This window comes from Mugil cephalus, chromosome 20 (genome assembly GCF_022458985.1).
Source record: "Mugil cephalus isolate CIBA_MC_2020 chromosome 20, CIBA_Mcephalus_1.1, whole genome shotgun sequence".
Lineage (NCBI taxonomy): Eukaryota > Metazoa > Chordata > Actinopteri > Mugiliformes > Mugilidae > Mugil > Mugil cephalus.
The window spans coordinates 1937445-1960197 of NC_061789.1; the positions used below are offsets into that span (position 1 = coordinate 1937445).

Here is a 22753-nt window from a genome sequence, read left to right on the forward strand (position 1 = left end):
TCCTTTCCTTTCCTTTCCTTCATATTAGGGGTATTGTGTAGGGTTTAGGGCACATGGGTGGTCCTTAACTCAGGTTCAAAAACGTAGACAGTAGATAGTTCATTAAACCCTTTTCATAATGTACTCGTTCGTACTAAAACGAAGAGAAACATTTGGAGTTCTCTCTATTTATGGGTTATTATGTTATGTTACTGCTCCGGCCCCTTGACATCAAACTGGTCTGAATGTGGTCCCTGAGCTAAAATGAGTTTGACCCCCTGAGTATTTTGCTCCATTTTCGGCCGTTTTGAATGAGCCAGAAAGTTATTTGCTCCTCCAGATGTTTCCTCTCCCTGCATGACTGACCCAGACCTTGTTGCCAGCTGATCGAGACGTCTCTCGTTCTTTCTTAAGGTTTTGCATGCAGCAAATGAAGAAGTCAGCACAACACACTCAGTCTGAGGAGACCGGTAGTTTGCAGATGTGGTTGATCCTGAAAATGTCATGTGGGTCGACCAGTGACCACTTTAATGTCACATCATGTATTACTGTTATCACCATATACATCATTTATTTTATCATAATCTCCAGAGCTATTAATAATGATACAAGATAACAAATTTGCATGTCTTCTTTTATCTTTTCTTGCCTTGTGCATTTTTGCTCCTTTACATACATATACTTCCTTCTAGACTCAGTATGCGTCTGCACAACCCAGCAGTTCAACATATTTAGGCCCATTTTGCTTCATTAGGTTTAACAACAGAGGATGACACAAAAGAAATTAAAAGAGAGGAAAGCTGAGGCAGAGTAGAGAGAGATGAAGGAGCATTTTCTGAAGTTAAAACTGAAACACTGTTAACAAATATATTTTTTCCATCTTCATTTGTCCATTTCATGACTGCGATGAGGCAGGACACGGGTGTTAAAGGTGTAAAACCAGCCCCCACAAGGTCCAGTCTGACCTGTGGGATGAATCTGCAAAAACTACATTAAGTAACAAAAAGTTTTGTCAAGTTTTGTAACAAAAGTAGCTGCTATTCTGAATTTGCACTGTTTTAGTCAGAGCTCTGGACATAACTCAGCACTGAGACCCAGGACTAAACTGCAGATCACTTATTTTCTTAAAAAGTTCCAGGTTGTTCATAAAATAAGTCTAAGAAACTCAGCTACCATCAGGCCTCTTAGCTCATCCATGTGCTGGAGTAGATTTCCTTCTTGCTTGTGCAACTAACCATGCGCTGATATTGGTTTCAGTTAATTTGAGTTAAGGACAGAAACAGACGGAAACTAAACCAACCTTCTGCCTGTAATCTGGAGTTGACTTCTTCACATTCCTCTAATGATAGGGCAATTTTTAAGGTTACAATTTTGTCTCGTTAGGCTGTTAAAATTGTATTATTTATTTATTTATTACGGTATATAAAGGGATCATTTGTGAGAGGTAAAGCTAAACTTGTAGTAATCATTTCCACATTGTTAACCAGGTTGCAGCACACCAGCTGATGGTGTAGCTGTGTTTGTTTAGTTTATTCCGTCTTGTATTTGAGAAGAATTTCATCAAAGGGGCGTGACCAAAGAGGAGGAGGAGTCCATGCAAACTGTGACCTCTTCCATCTTTACATATGTGTTGCAGAGTTTAAGACTAAATCACTGACATAGACACTGTAGACTGGACTGAGACAAACAGCTTTCACAATGATCACTACTGACTTTGTGCTTGTTTTTCTTTTCCTGTCTGTTAACTGGGACGGTAAGAACCAAACATTTTCTTTAGACAGATGGTGATAAAAAAGACAACGTATCTACATGACAGTAGGTAATGAGATGTGTGTCTGCAGGTACTGAGGGTCAAACACTGACTGAGTCTGGACCAGTGGTTAAAAGACCTGGAGAATCCCACACACTGACCTGTACATATTCAGGGTTCAGTGGAAATATTGATGCTGCTTGGGTCAGACAGGCACCTGGAAAAGGACTGGAGTGGATCGCCTAGATAAAAGATGATAGTAGCAGCATCTACTACTCTCAGTCAATTCAAGGCCGGTTCACCATCTCCAGAGACAACAGCAGAAAGCAGGTGTATCTGCAGATGAACAGTCTGAAGACTGAAGATTCTGCTGTGTATTACTATGCCAGATTCTCACAGTGGTTAAAGTGAGCAGAGAGACATCTATTTTATTTTCTCTAGAACCTCCAGGGGGCAGTAGAAGACCTAAAATATGAAGTTCAACAGAAACATTGAAGACATCAAGCAGCTGATGATGAGCTTTGTTACTGCCCATTATAGTGGTGATAGATCATCAGTCAGTGAGAGGTTGGTTCATGATGGTTTGAGATTCAATCTGTTCATATATATATATATTGGATGGTCTATCTCACCAGACCCCTCCTGTAAGAGGCCAGGGCTAACCCCACTATCACTAGCATCCACAACTAACTTACTCAGGTCTGGTCAAAATGAGACATTCTAGGTTGTATTATTTTTTGATTTTATTTAAGTGGGATCTCAGCATCACATCATGATTTGAGTCAGCAACTTATTTACCTTGATGCTTTTTGTTCTCTTGACAGGTGTTGATGGTCAGACTCTGACACAATCTGAACCAGTGGTTAAAAGACCTGGAGAATCCCACACACTGACCTGTACAGGATCTGGATTCACATTCAGTGACTACAGGATGGTTTGGGTCAGACAGGCTCCTGGAAAAGGACTGGAGTGGATCTCATTTATCAGCCAACCTAGTGGTAGCGACAAATACTACTCTCAGTCAGTTCAAGGCTGGTTCACCATCTCCAGAGACAACAACAGAAAGCAGGTGTAGCTGTACAAAAACCTCCAGCACTAACTTTTATGTTGATTGACAGATTAAAAAAAAACTCAAACAATTACAATCCTTGTTTGACTGTGAGGAGATAAAACTAAAACACCCATAGTTTTTCATTTTGAAAAGGAAAATGTTAAACAATTTATTTTATCTTTCTGTCTTTCTATTCACCATCTATAAACTGACTCTTCCTCCACTTTTGTACCAAATCTAAATAAAGATAAGTGAATGTGAAAAAGTGATTGCAGTCAAACCCTGTTCATGAAGAGGAGTATGAAAAAGTTTCACGAGTCAGATTGTTTCTCTGAATAAACTGGGTCTTTTTCAGCATCAAATAATGGAGACTGAATGGTTTTAAGGGGCCACTAAGAGTTCAAAACAAATCAGACCAGACAAAAATATCTGCTAGTTTAAAAAAATATATGATAACACAAAACAACATTAAAGCTCAACATCTTAACATATTAATAGCTGAAAATGTCAGATATTTTTAAAGGTGAGACTGGAAATTTACTGTCACTTGTTTAAAACAAACAAACAAACAAACAAACAAACAACAACAACAACAACAACAACAACAAAACATGGCTCCTCTGAACCCCTCTCTACTGGCAGGCTGACACAAGGAGATGTCACTTCAGCACTGGACAGCTCCAACGTAGGACACATCAAGTTCACCTGTTTGTGCTCCAGGATTCAGTTGTACATGTTGCCTTTCACAGTACACTTCAACATACTGACGTGAGAGAAACGAGATCTGCATCGATGACCTGGAGTAGACAAGAGATAGTTTGTAATCACTAACCAGTGCATTGAGGTTCCAAGCTAGGCCCAGGGAGGAAATACTAAAACCTTGTCTACAGGCAACAATGTTCTACTCTAGATGAGCTTATCAAACCAACCTTTCATCCTGACATGTGCTGCCTCAAGTTTAGCTCCTGATTTTGTCACATCGTAGTCTAAACTTGAAGTTGCTTCCACAGTCCAAGAAATTTGGTTCAGTGTTTTCACCATAGTCATTTAGCATCTTAAAAGTTTTAATGGATGATGGACCTCCAGGGGGCAGTAGATGATCTAAAATATGAAGTTCAACAGAAACAGTGAAGATGAGCTTTGTTACTGCCCATTATAGTGGGGATACATCATCATTCAGTGAGAGACTGGTACATGATGGTTTAAGATTCACTAGAAAATCTCTCAGTGCCTGAACACCTGGAAAATGAAGTCACCAGAGGAGGAGCCCTTACACGACTAATTTCACTGAAGTAAGTCAAGATAACAAGATAAGATAATCCTTTATTTGTGATCCAGTGAGGGACAAAAAAGAGAACTACAGACTAGTGTTTCTGTCATTGAGAACAAAAATTAATTTGTCCAAAAGTCAAATTGTGAGTTCATACCCTTTAATAGATGGAGTGATGTAGGAGGAGCTGACTGTGACCTAATTCTCACAGGACTCCAGTTGACATCATATTTAAAGGGGAGTTGAAAACCTACTAATCACACTGTCAACATGGCTGACAGAAAGCTGACACTCTTGGTGGTTGCTCTGTTTTTTTGGAGTGGTGCTGAAGGTCAGACCATAACAGAGTCTGAACCAGTGGTTAAAAGACCTGGAGAGTCTCACAGACTGACCTGTACAACATCTGGACTGTACTTCAGAGACAACTATTGGGGCTGGATCAGACAGGCTCCTGGAAAAGGACTGGAGTGGGTTGCTACTGATATTGGTAGCCAACACTACTCTCAGTCAGTTCAAGGCCGGTTCACCATCTCCAAAGACAACAACAGAAACCAGCTGATTCTGCAGATGAACAGTCTGAAGACTGAAGATTCTGCTGTTTATTATTGTGCTCGAGCGTCACAGTGACTGAAGTTGGTTGAGCAGCTGTACAAAAACCTCCACAGACAACAAACAGCAATGTCACTCAGAGACAGTTTGGTTTTCTCATAAACATATATTTACACAATATGTTCCTGTATATTTCACTGTAAACACTTATTCAATATTTTTTATAATTAACATTGTTTTATTTTCATCATTGAATTACATCATTCACAACTCTTTCAGTGGTCAAAAACTATGAGATATAAGTTACAAAAATCAGTTAAAACTGAACTATATTAATTATAATTTTCTCTCATTACGAACGTGAAACTTCTACATTGAAAAATACATTTCAAAGATTTTTGTGACTGTGAGATCATACAAAAAACTTTAAAAATGCTCAGAATAATTTATTTTCTTTAACGTTCAAACAAACTACATTTCAGAATTGTTCAGTTGCACATGGTTGTAGTGTTGATGACATAAACAAATCAGAGAGGAATGACTTGATGCCATCAGTTCCCCAGGTTTACCAAATAGATCACAATATCAGCATCTCAGATCAAATGAAGAGACATGAAACTTTCAAGCTGGTCATGATTTATACTGATGACAGAAAATAGTGGGCACAAAGTTTAACATGATGGACTGTAGGACAGGACTGCTGCTTTTAACTGTCTGCTGGGCAGGTCAACACTTTCACTCATCTTCATGTTACATAGCTTTGATTTGAGTCAGCAGCTTATTTACCTTGATGCTTTTTATTCTCTTGACGGGTGTTGATGGTCAGACTCTGACACATTCTGAACCAGTGGTTAAAAGACCTGGAGAATCCCACACACTGACCTGTACAGTCTCTTGATTCTCATTAAACAGCTACCTCGTGGTCTGGGTCAGACAGGTTCTGGAAATGGACTGGAGTGGATTGCTTACAATAATCCTAAATATTATTCCCAATCAGTCCAGAGTAGACTATCTCCAGAGATGACTCCAGCAGTAGAGTCTATCTCCAGGTGAACATGCTGAATATTACTGTGCCAGAGGAGACAGAGTGAGAGACAAATAGGAGAGTCATACAAGAACTACTTCCTCTATTTGTTGTCTTTGTGTTTTTAGGAATCATGAATGATCAGGGAAATATTTCACGATTGCCTACAGGTGGCAGTAAAATATATGAATGAGACAATAGAGAATGAACTCTATGCATACTAGAAAAGGAGCAGCTGTGGTTGTGGTTTGTTGTTTCCTGTTTAATGCAGTTCCCAATAACAAGTTGTTTTCAGAGAACAAATGGATAAAAATTACATTTTACAGCAGTTTTTGATGACACATGAACTGTAAGTGAACATTTATCCATAATATTCCAAATATAAAACTGGTCCAGTTGCTGAGAATAACAATATCAAGAAACTTGCAAATTGCAGTAACATATTAAACATAATTTATCAAGTCAGTAGGAAGAATCATTATCATTTATTGGGAGTTGTGTGTTTATGCAGTTCAAGCTTCAAGGAGACATTTCAGAACATCTGATGAATTTGGATAACATCAACGTGGGAGAATTCGTTATGCTCCTGTTATTGATTCTAAAAAGTTTCTGTTAGATCATTGCTTCATTGCTTTTTTGATCATTCCCCCTTTGAACAAAGTCCCACCTGCCCCAATCGCCCCAACAAAAATCCTGACAAATTACACATTTTTACTGTCACAAAGTATTGTTTTACTTTATAAAAAATCAAAAATCAGTGATACTAAATAACAAAAAGTTTAACAAGTAACAAAACTACAGAAAATAATGAAACACTGTTTTTGCAATCTGTGCAAAAAAGCAACACAAAACAACAATGCAAATCCATCAGTCAAGGCGGGTGACTAAGTGATTTTTTCCTGCATTAGTGGCTGCAATGAGCCTGTTTTCCACTGCGCATCTTCTCAAAATTTGTTGACAAACCTGAGGGTAGCCTGGGATCTGTATTTTGTTTTCACTGAAGCAACAGCTGAGAAGCCCATCTCACAGAGATGTGGCAAACGGTAGAGGAATACAGACAGCTCTCTAACCCCAGACTTCCACCAGATGTGTTTGCAGCGCCTACACAGTAATAAAGGTAGAGAGGAATAAATTAATAAATAAACATCAAGACCAATATTACTAATCTCACAGAGGCAGCATGTTCAGGCAAGGCCATATCATTCCCCCACCTGTGTAGAGACTTTGTCAATATTTTCAGCATCCCGTCAGATTTTTTTTCAAGTTTCTACATCGTGTCTTCCATCTCAAGAGTGTAAGGCAACATGCCAGGAGGATAGCATCATCAATCCATTTTTACAACTACCTTGGTGAAATACATCTAATGAGGATATAAGGTTATTTTAATGTTTGTGATACTATTTTATGTAACTTTGACCTTTTCCTTCATTTGCTGGTTCAATGGGTTGTCTGTGAGGGCAAAAAATAGCTTGAATTTCCCTTTAGGATGAAAAATAGTTCTCTGAATCTGAATCATCCTTTATGTGTCATGCTTCATCAGACAACATAAATCCAAGTGGTATAGTCCATCCTTCTTTTCTAATGTGTCTGTTTCCTTTATGCAAAGTGACCTTCCTCCCAGTCTCCTATAAAGACTTGATATCATGCTGTCAGCTGCAGCAGAAGAAGAGAAGCTCCCATCAGATCCTCTCCAACATCAACCATGTTCTCTGTAGCTCTGCTGCTGCTGCTGCTGGCAGCTGGATCCTGTGAGCAGCTTTCAGTGGATTCACACTAAGAAACACATTAGAAACACTGACTAGTCAGATGAATGATGGAGATAATGTTGTTTTCTGTTTCCACAGGTGTGTACAGTATTGATCTCATCCAGCCAGACTCAATGGTTGTGCAGTCTGGTCTTTGACCATCACCTGTCAGGTCTCTGGTTATTCTTTGACTGATAACAGCTACGCAACAGGTTGGCTTGCACAGCTGGCTGGGACGCTCCAGAGGATCTTAAATGTGAGTCTACAAACTGGCAGGGTCCCGGTGCTGTGGAAAACATCCTGTCTGGTCCTAGTTCCCAAGGTTGGGCGACCAGCCGTTATCAACGACTACAGACCTCCCAATAACACTCACGTCACATATTATGAAGACACCAGAGAGGCTGTTTCTCCGTTTCCTAAGAGCACAGATGGAACATGCGCTGGACCCCCTGCAGTTTGCATACCAGGAACATCTAGGAGTGGATGATGCGGTCCTCTACATGCTACACTGGGTCAGGCACATTTGGATGTACTGGGTGGATATGTGAGGATAATGTCCTTGGATTTTTCAAGTGGTAGATAGATAGATAGATAGATAGATATAGATAGATAGATAGATAGATAGATAGATAGATAGATAGATAGATAGATAGATAGATAGATAGATAGATAGATAGATAGATAGATAGATAGATAGATAGATAGATAGATAGATAGATAGATAGATTTCTGTTTCCACTGGTGTGTACAGTATTAATCGCATCCAGCCAGACTCAATGGTGGATCCAAACTTTCTTTCCTGAAAGGAGGAGTCAATGTAAAACAAAGATGTCTTCCACCTCTACTTATCTGACTGCAGAGAGGATGACAGAGAACAGTGGACACACAGTTTAACATGATGGACTGTAGGACAGGACTGCTGCTTTTAACTATCTGCTGGGCAGGTCAACACTTTCACTCATCTTCATGTTACATAGCTTTGATTTGAGCCAGCAGCTTATTTACCTTGATGCTTTTTATTCTCTTGACAGGTGTTGATGGTCAGACTCTGACAGAATCTGAACCAGTGGTTAAAAGACCTGGAGAATCCCACACACTGACCTGTACAGGATCTGGATTCACATTCAGCAGCTACTGGCTGGTTTGGGTCAGACAGGCTCCTGGAAAAGGAGCTCATTTATCCTCATTTATCAGCCAACCCAGTGGTAGCAGCAAATTCTACTCTCAGTCAGTTCGAGGCCGGTTCACCATCTCCAGAGACAACAGAAGAGAACAGCTGTTTCTGCAGATGAACAGTCTGAAGACTGAAGATTCTGCTGTATATTACTGTGCTAGAGACTCACAGTGAAGTTGGTTGAGCAGCTGTACAAAAACCTACAGTATTCATCAAGGACCCTGGCACTCAGAGAAATAGCCCATTTTAATTCCTTTTGTTAATATTCATATATTTTTTGGGGCATACCCTTATGAATTAATACTTAACTGTCCTGTTACTTTACCTTTATGAACATATTCATTCTGTGGTGTCAATTTGACCCCAATAATTTAATCTTTCAGAAAATGATTATAATTAAAATTGGTACATCAGTTCATGTGTCAGGTAATTTATGTTTAGTTCTTCACTAAATAGTCATACTGTCATTTTAATTTTATGTTTATCCTGTTGTCCCCATTAAATCAGGAAAATTCATAAAATGTGAAGCAAAAAATATTTCATAAATATTTATAAATATAACAATATTTGGGTTCACGTTGACCCCAAAAACAAGAGAGGTTTAAGAAAAATGAAGCTGTAGCTCAAGAGAACCTTGAATGTGACTTTAATAAATGCAGCGATGTAGGAGGAGCTGACTGTAACCAAATCCTCACAGGGCTCCAGTTGATATCAGCTATCTACTAAATGCATCTGAGAAATGATGTGTGAAGAGTTGCACCTTTAAATGTGTAAATTATCTCTAAATGAACACATGTTGCTTCTTTTTTAGCTGAGGAGCTTCAGAGCTTAATAAAACTTGTCTCTTAAAGTGAAAACCACTAAATGATCAACACCTTTTGTTGTGTTTCATTTCCAGTCTGAAGACTGGTGATCATCTTTGCTCCTTTCATTCTGCAGAGACTGAATGGAGAGTGAATCACTGCTGGAAATGTGGTACTGTGTAAGATGGTTTGAGAGACTTGAGGAAATAATGTTTGACTTGCTGAAACATTTGTCTGAGAACAGAGGCTTCTGTATAAACACAGTTTGTTGAACTCAGCAGAGTATTATGAGTAGGGCTGAGGACAGATGGTTTATATTATTTCATGCTCTCATCTGCTCCACAATCAGCTTCCAGGCAGTGAGGTGGAGCAGAGCTTTGAACTGCTGTATGTTCCTTTTTAAACCTGTAGAGGGAGCTCTATGCAAAGTTTTGCTCCTTTATAAACACATCATCTGGAACTCTCATGTCATTTGTGACAGAGCAGTTTGGAGACTTTTATTAAATCTGACAAACACTCTGATCATAAAGAGTTCAAATATGGAAAATATACTTTCCTGGAGTTTGTTCTTTATAGTTAGTGTTCACGGTAAGAAAATAATTTCTGCTCTAAAACACTGAAGACTTTTTCTGTTAATATCACAGAGTGATGGATGATGATCACAAGTTCTTTGTTTCCAGGAGTTTGGAGTGAGATCAAACTGGACCAGTCTCCCTCTGAGGTGAAGAGACCTGGAGAGACAGTGAAGATGTCATGTGTCATATCTGGTTACAGCATGACAAGCAACTTTCTTCACACAGGGAAAGCTCTGGAGTTGATTGGACGTATAAACCCACATTTTAATTCTCCTTCATATGCCAGCTCCTTTCAAAGTAGATTCAGTTTTACTCAGGATGTGTCCAGCAGCACTCAGTACCTCGAGGTCCAGACACTGACAGTAGAAGATTCTGCTGTTTACTTCTGTGCTGGAGAGTCACAGAGACTGAAGACAGTGGAGACAACAAACAGCAATGTGACTCAGAGACAGATGGTTTTTCCACTAAACATATATCCACAATAGATATCTGTATGGTTTACATTTAAAGCATCAGTAATGCCCATTTTATAGTATTTTGTATCGTGTGAATACTGAAATAGCAATTATTCCCATAATTTTATATTCACATTTTATTTATATGTTTTTACATCACATACAGTAACAGAACTTTATTAATGACCAAACCACTGTTTCATACTAAATCAATATATTAGTTTTAAATTAGATATGATATGAGAGTTATAGAAAGAGTTATATAAAACATGACTGTGGCTGATTAAAAATGTGAGATCTCCATAGTCAATAATAACTTTAAAGCATTGGTGTGACTTTGTGAGATGACAGAAAAAAGTTATATAAATGTATATAATTAAATTTAGCTGTAAACACATATTATCCTTATAGTGACTAGTGTGTACCTGAACTAAACCAAGAGTGACATTTTGTAATTAATAAAATACCCATGGTTGTAGTTTTAATGATATACACAGATCAGAGAGGATTAACTTCCTGACATGAGTAAGTATTTTTTTTTACCAAATATAGGACTGGTGTGTCTCTGAGAGGACAATAAAATTCAATATGTGGTCAAAAGTCAAATTATGAGTTCATTGCCTTGAATGTGACTTTAATAGATGGAGTGATGTAGGAGGAGCTGACTGTAACCAAATTCTCACAGGGCTCCAGTTGACATCATATTTAAAGGGGAGTTGAAAACCTACTAATCACACTGTCAACATGGCTGACAGAAAGCTGACACTCTTGGTGGTTGCTCTGTTTGTTTGGAGTGGTGCTGAAGGTTGGACCATAACAGAGTCTGAACCAGTGGTTAAAAGACCTGGAGAGTCTCACAGACTGACCTGTACAGCATCTGGACTGGATTCACATTCAGCAGCTACGATATGGGCTGGATCAGACAGGCTCCTGGAAAAGGACTGGAGTGGGTTGCTACTATTAGATATGACAGTGCTTCCATCTACTACTCTCAGTCAGTTCAAGGCCGGTTCACCATCTCCAGAGACAACAGCAGAGAACAGGTGTTTCTGCAGATGAACAGTCTGAAGACTGAAGATTCTGCTGTTTATTATTGTGCTCGAGACACAGTGACTGAAGTTGGTTGAGCAGCTGTACAAAAACCTCCAGCACTGAAAATTAACTTGATAGTTTTTTTTTTTTTTTTGTAATTAATTTAATACATTTTTTGTAAATGTAAAACTCTTAAGGGTTACATTCACCGATAGAATTTTGTTAACTTTGTTTTTCTTGTGAAACTTTATGATAAAACTTTTATATATAAAATATATATTTTTTTTTAGAGACAAGACGTATTTTGCATTAATTTATAAATTAGTAATAACATTAAATTCTAGTTGGTGAAAGTGAGAGAGTGAAGAGAGAGACAGAAATAGGAGAGTCATACAAAAACTACTTCCTAATTTAACCTCCACTAACACTTTCGTCTTTCTTTTGAAATTTTATCTGGTCTTTTCTTGTCTTGTATCATAAAATTTGATTTGGAGATTAAAGTAGCAACAGCTTTGTTTTCAGTTGTCAGTGAGAATTTGAAGTCTAATTCTAGCAGCATTACTGTATCACACATTCAGGAACATTGAAAATCAACAACATTTGTCAGCCTCAGTCAGAAAAGAGCAAAGGACTGTTGTGTCTGTGTGTCGCTGATAGGACGATGAAATTTCATGTTTGGTCAAAGCTACAATTGCGATTTCAAATCACTGAATGTGGCTTGTAGAGATGATGTAGTCAAAGTTAAAGTTCCAGCTGAGCCAGCCGACGTACTATTACTCTCGATGGTTAGGGTTAGGGTAAGGGGCTAGGGAATGCATTATGCCAATGAGTGACCCTTCTTGTTTGTGTTGTGTGTCCAGTCTGTGCAGCAGGTAGATGACAGTGTATTCCACTCCTACGTCTGGTCAATAGGCAAACTGCATTGAGTCCATGTTGTTGTGCACTAGATGACAGAGGAGACCCAGGATGAACTACCCCATGGTATTCATCAGGTGAGAGGTTAGGACTACTGGCTGGAATTGATTTAGCTCGCTGGGATGTGCAGACTTGGGAATGGGGGCCACACAAGATGTCTTCCCCAGAAGCAAGACTCTCTCCAGACTGAGTCTCAAGTTGAAGATGTGCAGAAAACCCTGGAGAGTTGTGTTGCACAGTCCTTGAGAAGTCTGGAGCTGATGCCATCGGGGCCAGTAGCCTTCCATTTTTTTTTATCCTCCATAGCTCATTCCTCACCTGGACTGTTTGTTTCATATGAGGACAATCTCATAAAATGCTTTTCAGAGTGTGTCTAGTATGGAATCTGAGTACATGTGTTTCATGTTGTGACCCAAATGTGACTTATGTGTTCAAAGGGACCTCCGTCCAGGTGAGGTTGTTAAGGCCATTTCCACAGATGTAATTTAAATGAATAAATGCTAACCCAGGAACTATACAGACACAAATTTAAATTGCTGAAAGATCATAGCTACCACTTCCAGGTAGACTGTGTTCATTTTAGAAAATGATTTCTTACTATTTGCAGTAGGATTCAAATGTTAAATGCATCAGTCACAATTAACCTAGATGATTATACACTGTCCAGACAAAACCAAAGTGTCACATACTGTATATTTGATTGGACCGCCTTTAGCTTTGATTACGTATTCAGTGTGGCATTGTTTCAATAAGTAGCTTCTGCAATGTCACCTTATTTATTTTCATCAAGAGTTGCATTAATTTTTCACCAAATCTTGTATTGACGATGACAGACTCCGACCACTGCACATCCCAAAGATTCTCAAAGGGGTTAAGGTCTGGACTCTGTGGCCTTCCCGTTGTACGTGTGTAAAGGGCTACACAGGATACAGCTGGATTGAACTCATCAGAAGTTTTCACAGTTAACTTATTTCTAAAGGTGCTATGGACATGAAATTGTCACCAGGTGTTGGTAACAACTCAAATAAGTCATACATAGAAAGAAACCAAGACAAAAAAGATCAGAAATTAAGTTATGTGTAATAATGTGAAATGACTCAGGAAAAAAGTACTGAACACACCCACTGATATTTAATACTTTGTACAAAAGCCTTTGTTGGTAATGAAGCTTCAAGATGCATCCTGTGAGAAGAAACAAGTCGTGTGCATTGCTCAGGCTCAGGTTTGGCCCATTCTTCCACAGTCTTTAAATCTTGAAGGTTCCGTGGGCCTCTTCTACGAACTCTGATGTTTAGTTCCTTCCATAGATTTTCTCTGAAGCCAGTTAAGAGTTTCCTTGGCTCTGTGTTTGGGATCATTGTCTTGCAGAAATGTCCATCCTCGTGGCAGTGGTCAGAGATTTTTCTCAAGAATGTCTCTGTACATTTTTCCATCCATACTCCCTTCAATTTGCCAGTACCATATGTAGAAAAACAGTGCATTTTGTCCTCATCTGATGTTTTCCCAGTAACGTACAGGCTTGTCAGTATGTGCATAATAGGGCTGTCGCGATATCAGATTTTCACTTTAATTATTGTGGACAAAAAATTTTGCAATACCAATATTATCACGATATATATATATGTGTGTGTATATATATATATATATATATATATATATATATATATATATATATATATATGCTACTCTGTTTTCTCGGTTTTCTCTGCACCTACAAAAGTTCAATCAATTTTGATTATTGACTGTTTTTACTGTTTTTTGACTGTTTAAGTATATGTGTCAGGTATTTTATATTTATATGCAGATTACCATCAACCATCACTAATTTAAGTTGAAAAATCATCATTACAACTATTATCAAGAATAAGAACATGTCATGAAATATGAAGCAACAAAAATGTTAATCATATATTTAGAGATGTTAAACATTGCATGGGGTCACATTGATCCAAAGGATAATAGGAGGGTTAAGTTTGTGTTTATGTAATAGAAGTTTAGAACAAAATCAATTGAATTAAAATCCCCAGATATTTCCAGAAAAATAATACTCGCAAAATTGGACATGGTTAATAAAGACAGATATTTCTCAATGAGAAATTATTTGTCTTAAAGTGTTTCCACATCTCTTGACTTTTATTTTCAGAAACTGTGTGAGTCTGAGACAGACGGACACTGATAATGATGACTGAATTTCAATGCCTTTTTAAAAATAGAGAAAATGTGAAAAAATGTGTCATGCAAATTTGTCCAAATCTGCAATTTCAAGCATAATTTGTTGATTAGAAGTTGTTAATTTCTTACAACAGATGACAGTTGAGGTTTCCTTCCTCTCCTCTCCAGGAAACTGTGTGTGGTTTTTGTATGAGGGTTTTTCACAGAGTGAGTTATAGCTGGAGTGATAGCTGGGGTGCACTGAGATATACACCCGTACAAAAACCTACAAGAACAAAACATCTCTCTCATCTCTACGTTTTATTTTAAAACGAGAAAGAAGAGGTTTCTTGCTGGAGAATCAGGTAACTAATATGTTTAGATTATTTAAATGAGCTAGTTTTATATTTAAAAGTTAATTAATTAATAGTTTCATGTTAAAGTCTGTGTACAAATAGAAATATTATCTGCCTGTAAATCTTAGATTAGACTCATGATAAAAAATCTGAACAAAACTTAACCTCACAGGGTGACACCACAGTATCACACTGAGCAGGATTTATGTTGATTTCAAACATTTCTCAGGGTTTTTACTTGTTTTTCCAGGTGCTCCAGGTTTTTGTTCAGCCAGTGAATGGGGACGTAGCACTGTGATACTGCTGCTTATTTCGACTACTGGGGTAAAGGAACGACAGTCACAGTAACTTCAGGTAAGTCACATTTAAACTTAATATCTGCAGAGATTTATTTAGATTTTATTTTAAATTGTGTTTATTGAGGAAAAACAGTTCAGTTCATATGTTCTTTAAATTTAAACTGACAGAGCAGATGAAGCAGAGCTGACCAGATGTTTTTAATGCGGCAGTTTCTTTAAAATAATTAGAAAATATTCTTCTAAATTATTATCAATTAATTCAGGACGGTGTTTGATGTAGTATTAATGTTAATGTTACCGACCTGAAGATGAAAATCTACATGCTTGTGTATATTTTTGCATTACATCTGGTATTTATACCGTATAAATGACATAAATATGGGTCATAACTACAGTACAATGTAACAGTGTAAACTGTCGCAGTAAAACTAAAATTAGAAATAAAATGTGGTGTGGTATATTTCCTTTAGAGGAAGTTAAAGAAACGGTACGTGTTTCACTGAAACAACTCAACCTTGACTAAAAAATAGAAACAGAGGGAGAAAAAAGAAAGAAGAAATTATTAAAATCATCATATGCACAAAATTGCATTGTTAAGTTGTAATTAATCATTAATTAATAATGAATTAATTATTTAATGACCTGGTGTGTAGTTTTACAATTTAAGAGTTTTTTATTTTTTTTATTATTTTTTTTTATATTGTAACTGTATTTCTTCATAAAAAAAAATAAATAAATAAATAAAATAAAATAATGGCAATGGAAATGATCATGTTTAACTAATTTGTGTTTTCACCAGATGCAAAGATAAAATAATAATGAGAAAAAAATAAACTTGTAAAAGTTATATCCTCTAAATCATGACTGAGATGTGTAGAAAACAGCTCAACCTTGACTGAACACCAAAAACAAGGGAAAAGAAAGATAATTCAAATCATCATATGCACAAATTTGCGGTGACAGTTAAATTATTTGTAATAAATTGTATTATCTAATGACATGATGTGCAGTTCGGAACAACACACTTTCACATTTTTATGGTTGTAGTTGTATTGCATAATTAAAATACTAATAATAGAGAGAAATCTCTCTTTCTCTCCTTTTTAACTTATTTGTGTTTTTACCAGATTCAAAGATAAAGTCATAGATAAAAAAATTTAAAAATTGTGTCCTTTAAATTGTGTTTGAAATATGTAAGAAAACAACTCAACCTTGACTAAAAGACAAAAACAAGGGAAAAGAAAGAAGAAAGAAAATCAAAATCATCACACGCACAAATTTGCAGTGATGGTTAAATTATTTTTAATTCATCGTATTATCTAATGACATGATGTGTAGTTTGCAACAATACATTCTCAGGTTTTTGTGCTTGTAATTGTATTACATAATAGAAAGTAAGCCAAACTAAAACAAACTAAAAAATGTAATAAATAATAATGATTTAAGATTTTAAAAAGCTCTTTTGCTCTCTTTTGCTCTCTTTTTTTAACTTATTCATTAGTTTTACCTGATGAAAAGATAAAATAATAGTGATAAAAGATGAATTTATAAAGAATTGTATCATTTAAACTGTGGAAGACACATGTAAAAGACTTGATTGCTCTTTCTTGTAATTTTGGTCATCACGTTTTTGAACAGCTCTTGAGGATGCATGCGTTTTTAAACTACATTTTTGTGTGTTTATATATTTCACACATCGTCTTCTTTCACAGGAACTCCTGCACCAACTGTTCGACCAAAGCTTTTCCCTCTGGGTCAGTGTGATTCTGGGGCTGGAGATCAGGTCACTTTTGGTTGTCTCGCTCATGACTTCAACCCAGGGAGTCTTACTTTTACGTGGACCGACCAAAGAGGAACCAGTTTGGATTCTCAACAATATATTTCAGGACCAAATAATAACAAATATACAGGAGTCAGTGTGATCAAAGTGTCCAGATCTGATACACTTTCTTTGTCTTACAATTGTGCTGTGACTCACCCTGGAGGAAATGGACGTGTGCAGCTTTACAAATGTATGTAACTTTTAATTTTAAAATATTTCTCTATCATTTCTATATCAGTCTCAGGTAACTGGAAATTAATATTGATTGCAGATGTTGTCAATTATTAAACATAAAATGACACAATTGTGTATTTTTCTCTCTATTTAGCAATTCCACCAAAGGTAACTTTGCTATCAACACCAACTGGAGACAAACAGACTCTGGTGTGTACTGCTGAGGAGTTTTACCCTGGAAAAGTGGAATTCAGCTGGAAAAAGAATGGAAACACTGTCACTGGCTTCACTGCTTGGAGCCCCAAAGACGTTCAAAATGTATATTCATCTATCAGTGTCCTGAAAGTCAACAAAAGAGACTGGGACAGTAAAGCTGTGTACACTTGTGAGGTGACCCACAAAGGACAAAAATATACCAAAAAGATCTCAGAAGGTAAATAGTGATTAACATATGTAAATCTGAAGCTAATACTAAGATGGCTGTTTTTCTTTTCTTTTGTCCTCCAGAGAAAATAAATAGTGCTGATATGTAATTAATATGATTTCTTTCCTTCATGTAGCTCCATTCACAGTGACACTGAAATCTCCAAATCCTATAAAAGTGTTTAACAACAACCAGGTAGAGTTGGAGTGTGTCGTGAGTGGAGAGGATGGAACCATTATCTCTGAAACTACAATCACTTGGCAGATCAATGGACAGACTGTGACAAACAACATTAATACACAAGCTAGCACAAAGAGCAAAACTAGCAAACTGACTCAAAGTCTCACTGAGTGGAAGAGTGTCAACACAGTGAGATGTTCTGCCACCAGAGGAGATATGACACCAGTTATCCAAGAGCTGACTGTGAACAAAGGAAGTAAGTAACAAATTAAAAACACAGAATATCAAACTGTAGCTATGAAACAGATTTATGATGTGAGGTGCAAAAACCTTTACAAAATGAGTTAGTAATATTAGAGCTACACCTATATCAATGACTCAAAATCATCTCTTTACGCAGATGCAAGGATCTACATGTTAATCTGAGCATTTCTTTCAGATGGGACAAGTCCAACAGTGACAGTACACACACTGCCAGAGAACATCATTGACAATAGAGGCTCAGCTGAGGTCACTCTGGTGTGTCTGGTCTCCAGTCCTGTGCTGCAGGATCACTACATCACCTGGTCAGAAGATGCTGGAGGCTTCACTGATGGCACCAGTTTCCCTCCACAGAAGACCACAGATGGCTACTCAGTTACAAGTCTTTACATCACCACCAAGGAAAAGTGGAACCAGAACAAGATGTTCTACTGTAACGTCAGGTCTGCTGGTAGCGATCAGCCTATAAGAAGTCGAGGAGTGTCTAAGGCCACAGGTAAGTCATGTGAATGTGAAACATAGTAGATTGAGCTTCAAAATTGATTTTTTTTGTGCTGTTGTCTCATTAAGTGTCTGAACTTTCTCCAATCAAAACCTGTTCATTCTGTGATATCCTCAATCACTGTGATTGTACAAAAAGTTTCTATGTCATGTTGTTATGGTTCATTTCATATTTTAGTTAATTTTCTCTCCCCTTTTATCCGTAAATACCACTAATCACTGTTTTTGTCCCCATTTCTTCCCTTCATGTAGCTCCATTCACTGTGACACTGAAATCTCCAAATCCCATAAAAGTGTTTAACAACAGCCAGGTAGAGTTGGAGTGTGTCGTGAGTGGAGAGGATGGAACCATTATCTCTGAAACTACAATCGCTTGGCAGATCAATGGACAGACTGTGACAAACAATATTAATACAAAAGCTGACACAAAGAGCAAAACCAGCAAACTGACTCAAAGTCTCACTGAGTGGAAGAGTGTCAACACAGTGAGATGCTCTGCCACCAGAGGAGATATGACACCAGTTATCCAAGAGCTGACTGTGAACAAAGGAAGTAAGTACCCAAATTAAAAACACTGAATATCAAACTGTAGCTATGAAACAGATTTATTGATGTGAGGTGCAAAAACCTTTACAAAATGAGTTAGTAATATTAGAGCTACACCTGTATCAATGACTCAAAATCAGCTCTTTACGCAGATGCAAGGATCTACATGTTAATCTGAGCATCTCTTTCAGATGGGACAAGTCCAACAGTGACAGTACACACACTGCCAGAGAACATCATTGACAATAGAGGCTCAGCTGAGGTCACTCTGGTGTGTCTGGTCTCCAGTCCTGTGCTGCAGGATCACTACATCACCTGGTCAGAAGATGCTGGAGGCTTCACTGATGGCACCAGTTTCCCTCCACAGAAGACCACAGATGGCTACTCAGTTACAAGTCTTTACATCACCACCAAGGAAAAATGGAACCAGAACAAGATGTTCTATTGTAACGTCAGGTCTGCTGGTCGCGATCAGCCTATAAGAAGTCGAGGAGTGTCTAAGGCCACAGGTAATTCATGTGAATGTGAAGCATAGTAGATTGAGCTTCAAAATGGATTTTTTTTTGTGCTGCTGTCTCATTAAGTGTCTGAACTTTCTCCAATCAAAACCTGTTCATTCTGTGATATCCTCAATCACTGTGATTGTACAAAAAGTTTCTATGTCATGTTGTTATGGTTCATTTCATATTTTAGTTAATTTTCTTTCCCCTTTTATCCGTAAATACCACTAATCACTGTTTTTGTCCCCATTTCTTCCCTTCATGTAGCTCCATTCACTGTGACACTGAAATCTCCAAATCCCATAAAAGTGTTTAACAACAGCCAGGTAGAGTTGGAGTGTGTCGTGAGTGGAGAGGATGGAACCATTGTCTCTGAAACTACAATCACTTGGCAGATCAATGGACAGACTGTGACAAACAACATTAATACACAAGCTGACACAAAGAGCAAAACCAGCAAACTGACTCAAAGTCTCACTGAGTGGAAGAGTGTCAACACAGTGAGATGTTCTGCCACCAGAGGAGATATGACACCAGTTATCCAAGAGCTGACTGTGAACAAAGGAGGTAAGTACCCAAATTAAAAACACTGAATATCAAACTGTAGCTATTAAACAGATTTATTGATGTGAGGTGCAAAAACCTTTACAAAACGAATTAGTAATATTAGAGCTACACCTGTATCAATGACTCAAAATCAGCTCTTTACGCAGATGCAAGGATCTACATGTTAATGTGAGCATCTCTTTCAGATGGGACAAGTCCAACAGTGACAGTACACACACTGCCAGAGAACATCATTGACAATAGAGGCTCAGCTGAGGTCACTCTGGTGTGTCTGGTCTCCAGTCCTGTGCTGCAGGATCACTACATCACCTGGTCAGAAGATGCCGGAGGCTTCACTGATGGCACCAGTTTCCCTCCACAGAAGACCACAGATGGCTACTCAGTTACAAGTCTTTACATCACCACCAAGGAAAAGTGGAACCAGAACAAGATGTTCTACTGTAACGTCAGGTCTGCTGGTCGCGATCAGCCTATAAAAAGTCCAGGAGTGTCTAAGGCCACAGGTGAGTCATGTGAATGTGAAGCATAGTAGATTGAGCTTCAAAATTGATTTTGTGTGCTGTTGTCTCATTAAGTGTCTGAACTTTCTCCAATCAAAACCTGTTCACTTTGTGATAGCCTCAATCACTGTGATTGTACAAAAATGTTATATGTCATCTTGTTGTGGTTCATTTCATATTTTAGTTAATTTTCTTTCCCCCTTTATCAGTAAATACCACTAATCATTGTTTTTCCCCATGTCTTGCCTTCCTGTAGCTCCATTCACAGTGACACTGAAATCTCCAAATCCTATAAAAGTGTTCAACAACAACCAGGTGGAGTTGGAGTGTGTGGTGAGTGGAGAGGACAGAACCGTTGTCTCTGAAACTACAATCACTTGGCAGATCAATGGACGGACTGTGACAAAAAACATTAATACACAAGCTAGCACAAAGAGCAAAACCAGCAAACTGACTCAAAGTCTCACTGAGTGGAAGAGTGTCAACACAGTGAGATGTTCTGCTGCCAGAGGAGATATGACACCAGTTATCCAAGAGCTGACTGTGAACAAAGGAAGTAAGTAACCAAATTAAAAACACTGAATATCAAACTGTAGCTATTAAACAGATTTATTGATGTGAGGTGCAAAAACCTTTACAAAACGAATTAGTAATATTAGAGCTACACCTGTATCAATGACTCAAAATCAGCTCTTTACGCAGATGCAAGGATCTACATGTTAATCTGAGCATCTCTTTCAGATGGGACAAGTCCAACAGTGACAGTACACACACTGCCAGAGAACATCATTGACAATAGAGGCTCAGCTGAGGTCACTCTGGTGTGTCTGGTCTCCAGTCCTGTGCTGCAGGATCACTACATCACCTGGTCAGAAGATGCTGGAGGCTTCACTGATGGCACCAGTTTCCCTCCACAGAAGACCACAGATGGCTACTCAGTTACAAGTCTTTACATCACCACCAAGGAAAAATGGAACCAGAACAAGATGTTCTATTGTAACGTCAGGTCTGCTGGTCGCGATCAGCCTATAAGAAGTCGAGGAGTGTCTAAGGCCACAGGTAATTCATGTGAATGTGAAGCATAGTAGATTGAGCTTCAAAATTGATTTTTTTTTTGTGCTGTTGTCTCATTAAGTGTCTGAACTTTCTCCAATCAAAACCTGTTCATTCTGTGATATCCTCAATCACTGTGATTGTACAAAAAGTTTCTATGTCATGTTGTTATGGTTCATTTCATATTTTAGTTAATTTTCTTTCCCCTTTTATCCGTAAATACCACTAATCACTGTTTTTGTCCCCATTTCTTCCCTTCATGTAGCTCCATTCACTGTGACACTGAAATCTCCAAATCCCATAAAAGTGTTTAACAACAGCCAGGTAGAGTTGGAGTGTGTCGTGAGTGGAGAGGATGGAACCATTGTCTCTGAAACTACAATCGCTTGGCAGATCAATGGACAGACTGTGACAAACAATATTAATACAAAAGCTGACACAAAGAGCAAAACCAGCAAACTGACTCAAAGTCTCACTGAGTGGAAGAGTGTCAACACAGTGAGATGCTCTGCCACCAGAGGAGATATGACACCAGTTATCCAAGAGCTGACTGTGAATAAAGGAGGTAAGTAACCAAATTAAAAACACTGAATATCAAACTGTAGCTATGAAACAGATTTATGGATGTGAGGTGCAAAAACCTTTACAACATTAGTTAGTAATATTAGAGCTACACCTGTATCAATGACTCAAAATCAGCTCTTTACGCAGATGCAAGGATCTACATGTTAATCTGAGCATCTTTTCCAGATGGGACAAGTCCAACAGTGACAGTACACACACTGCCAGAGAACATCATTGACAATAGAGGCTCAGCTGAGGTCACTCTGGTGTGTCTGGTCTCCAGTCCTGTGCTGCAGGATCACTACATCACCTGGTCAGAAGATGCTGGAGGCTTCACTGATGGCACCAGTTTCCCTCCACAGAAGACCACAGATGGCTACTCAGTTACAAGTCTTTACATCACCACCAAGGAAAAGTGGAACCAGAACAAGATGTTCTACTGTAACGTCAGGTCTGCTGGTCGCGATCAGCCTATAAGAAGTCGAGGAGTGTCTAAGGCCACAGGTAAGTCATGTGAATGTGAAGCATAGTAG

The 22753-nt window shown here is 38.1% G+C and overlaps 1 protein-coding gene across 1 annotated transcript in view; it reads left to right on the top strand.

Moving 5' to 3' along the window:
• The first annotated feature begins 12354 nt into the window (after window positions 1-12354).
• Window positions 12355-22753, top strand: part of LOC124997821 — a 284917-nt gene continuing 274518 nt past the window's right edge. The window contains exons 1-14 of the mRNA XM_047571828.1: window positions 12355-12399; window positions 15120-15183; window positions 16841-17140; window positions 17279-17557; window positions 17685-17984; window positions 18168-18485; window positions 18743-19042; window positions 19228-19545; window positions 19804-20103; window positions 20289-20606; window positions 20860-21159; window positions 21345-21662; window positions 21922-22221; window positions 22407-22724. Of these exons, the coding sequence (XP_047427784.1) occupies window positions 12355-12399; window positions 15120-15183; window positions 16841-17140; window positions 17279-17557; window positions 17685-17984; window positions 18168-18485; window positions 18743-19042; window positions 19228-19545; window positions 19804-20103; window positions 20289-20606; window positions 20860-21159; window positions 21345-21662; window positions 21922-22221; window positions 22407-22724 (3778 nt within the window). The remainder of the gene's footprint in view (window positions 12400-15119; window positions 15184-16840; window positions 17141-17278; window positions 17558-17684; window positions 17985-18167; window positions 18486-18742; window positions 19043-19227; window positions 19546-19803; window positions 20104-20288; window positions 20607-20859; window positions 21160-21344; window positions 21663-21921; window positions 22222-22406; window positions 22725-22753) is intronic.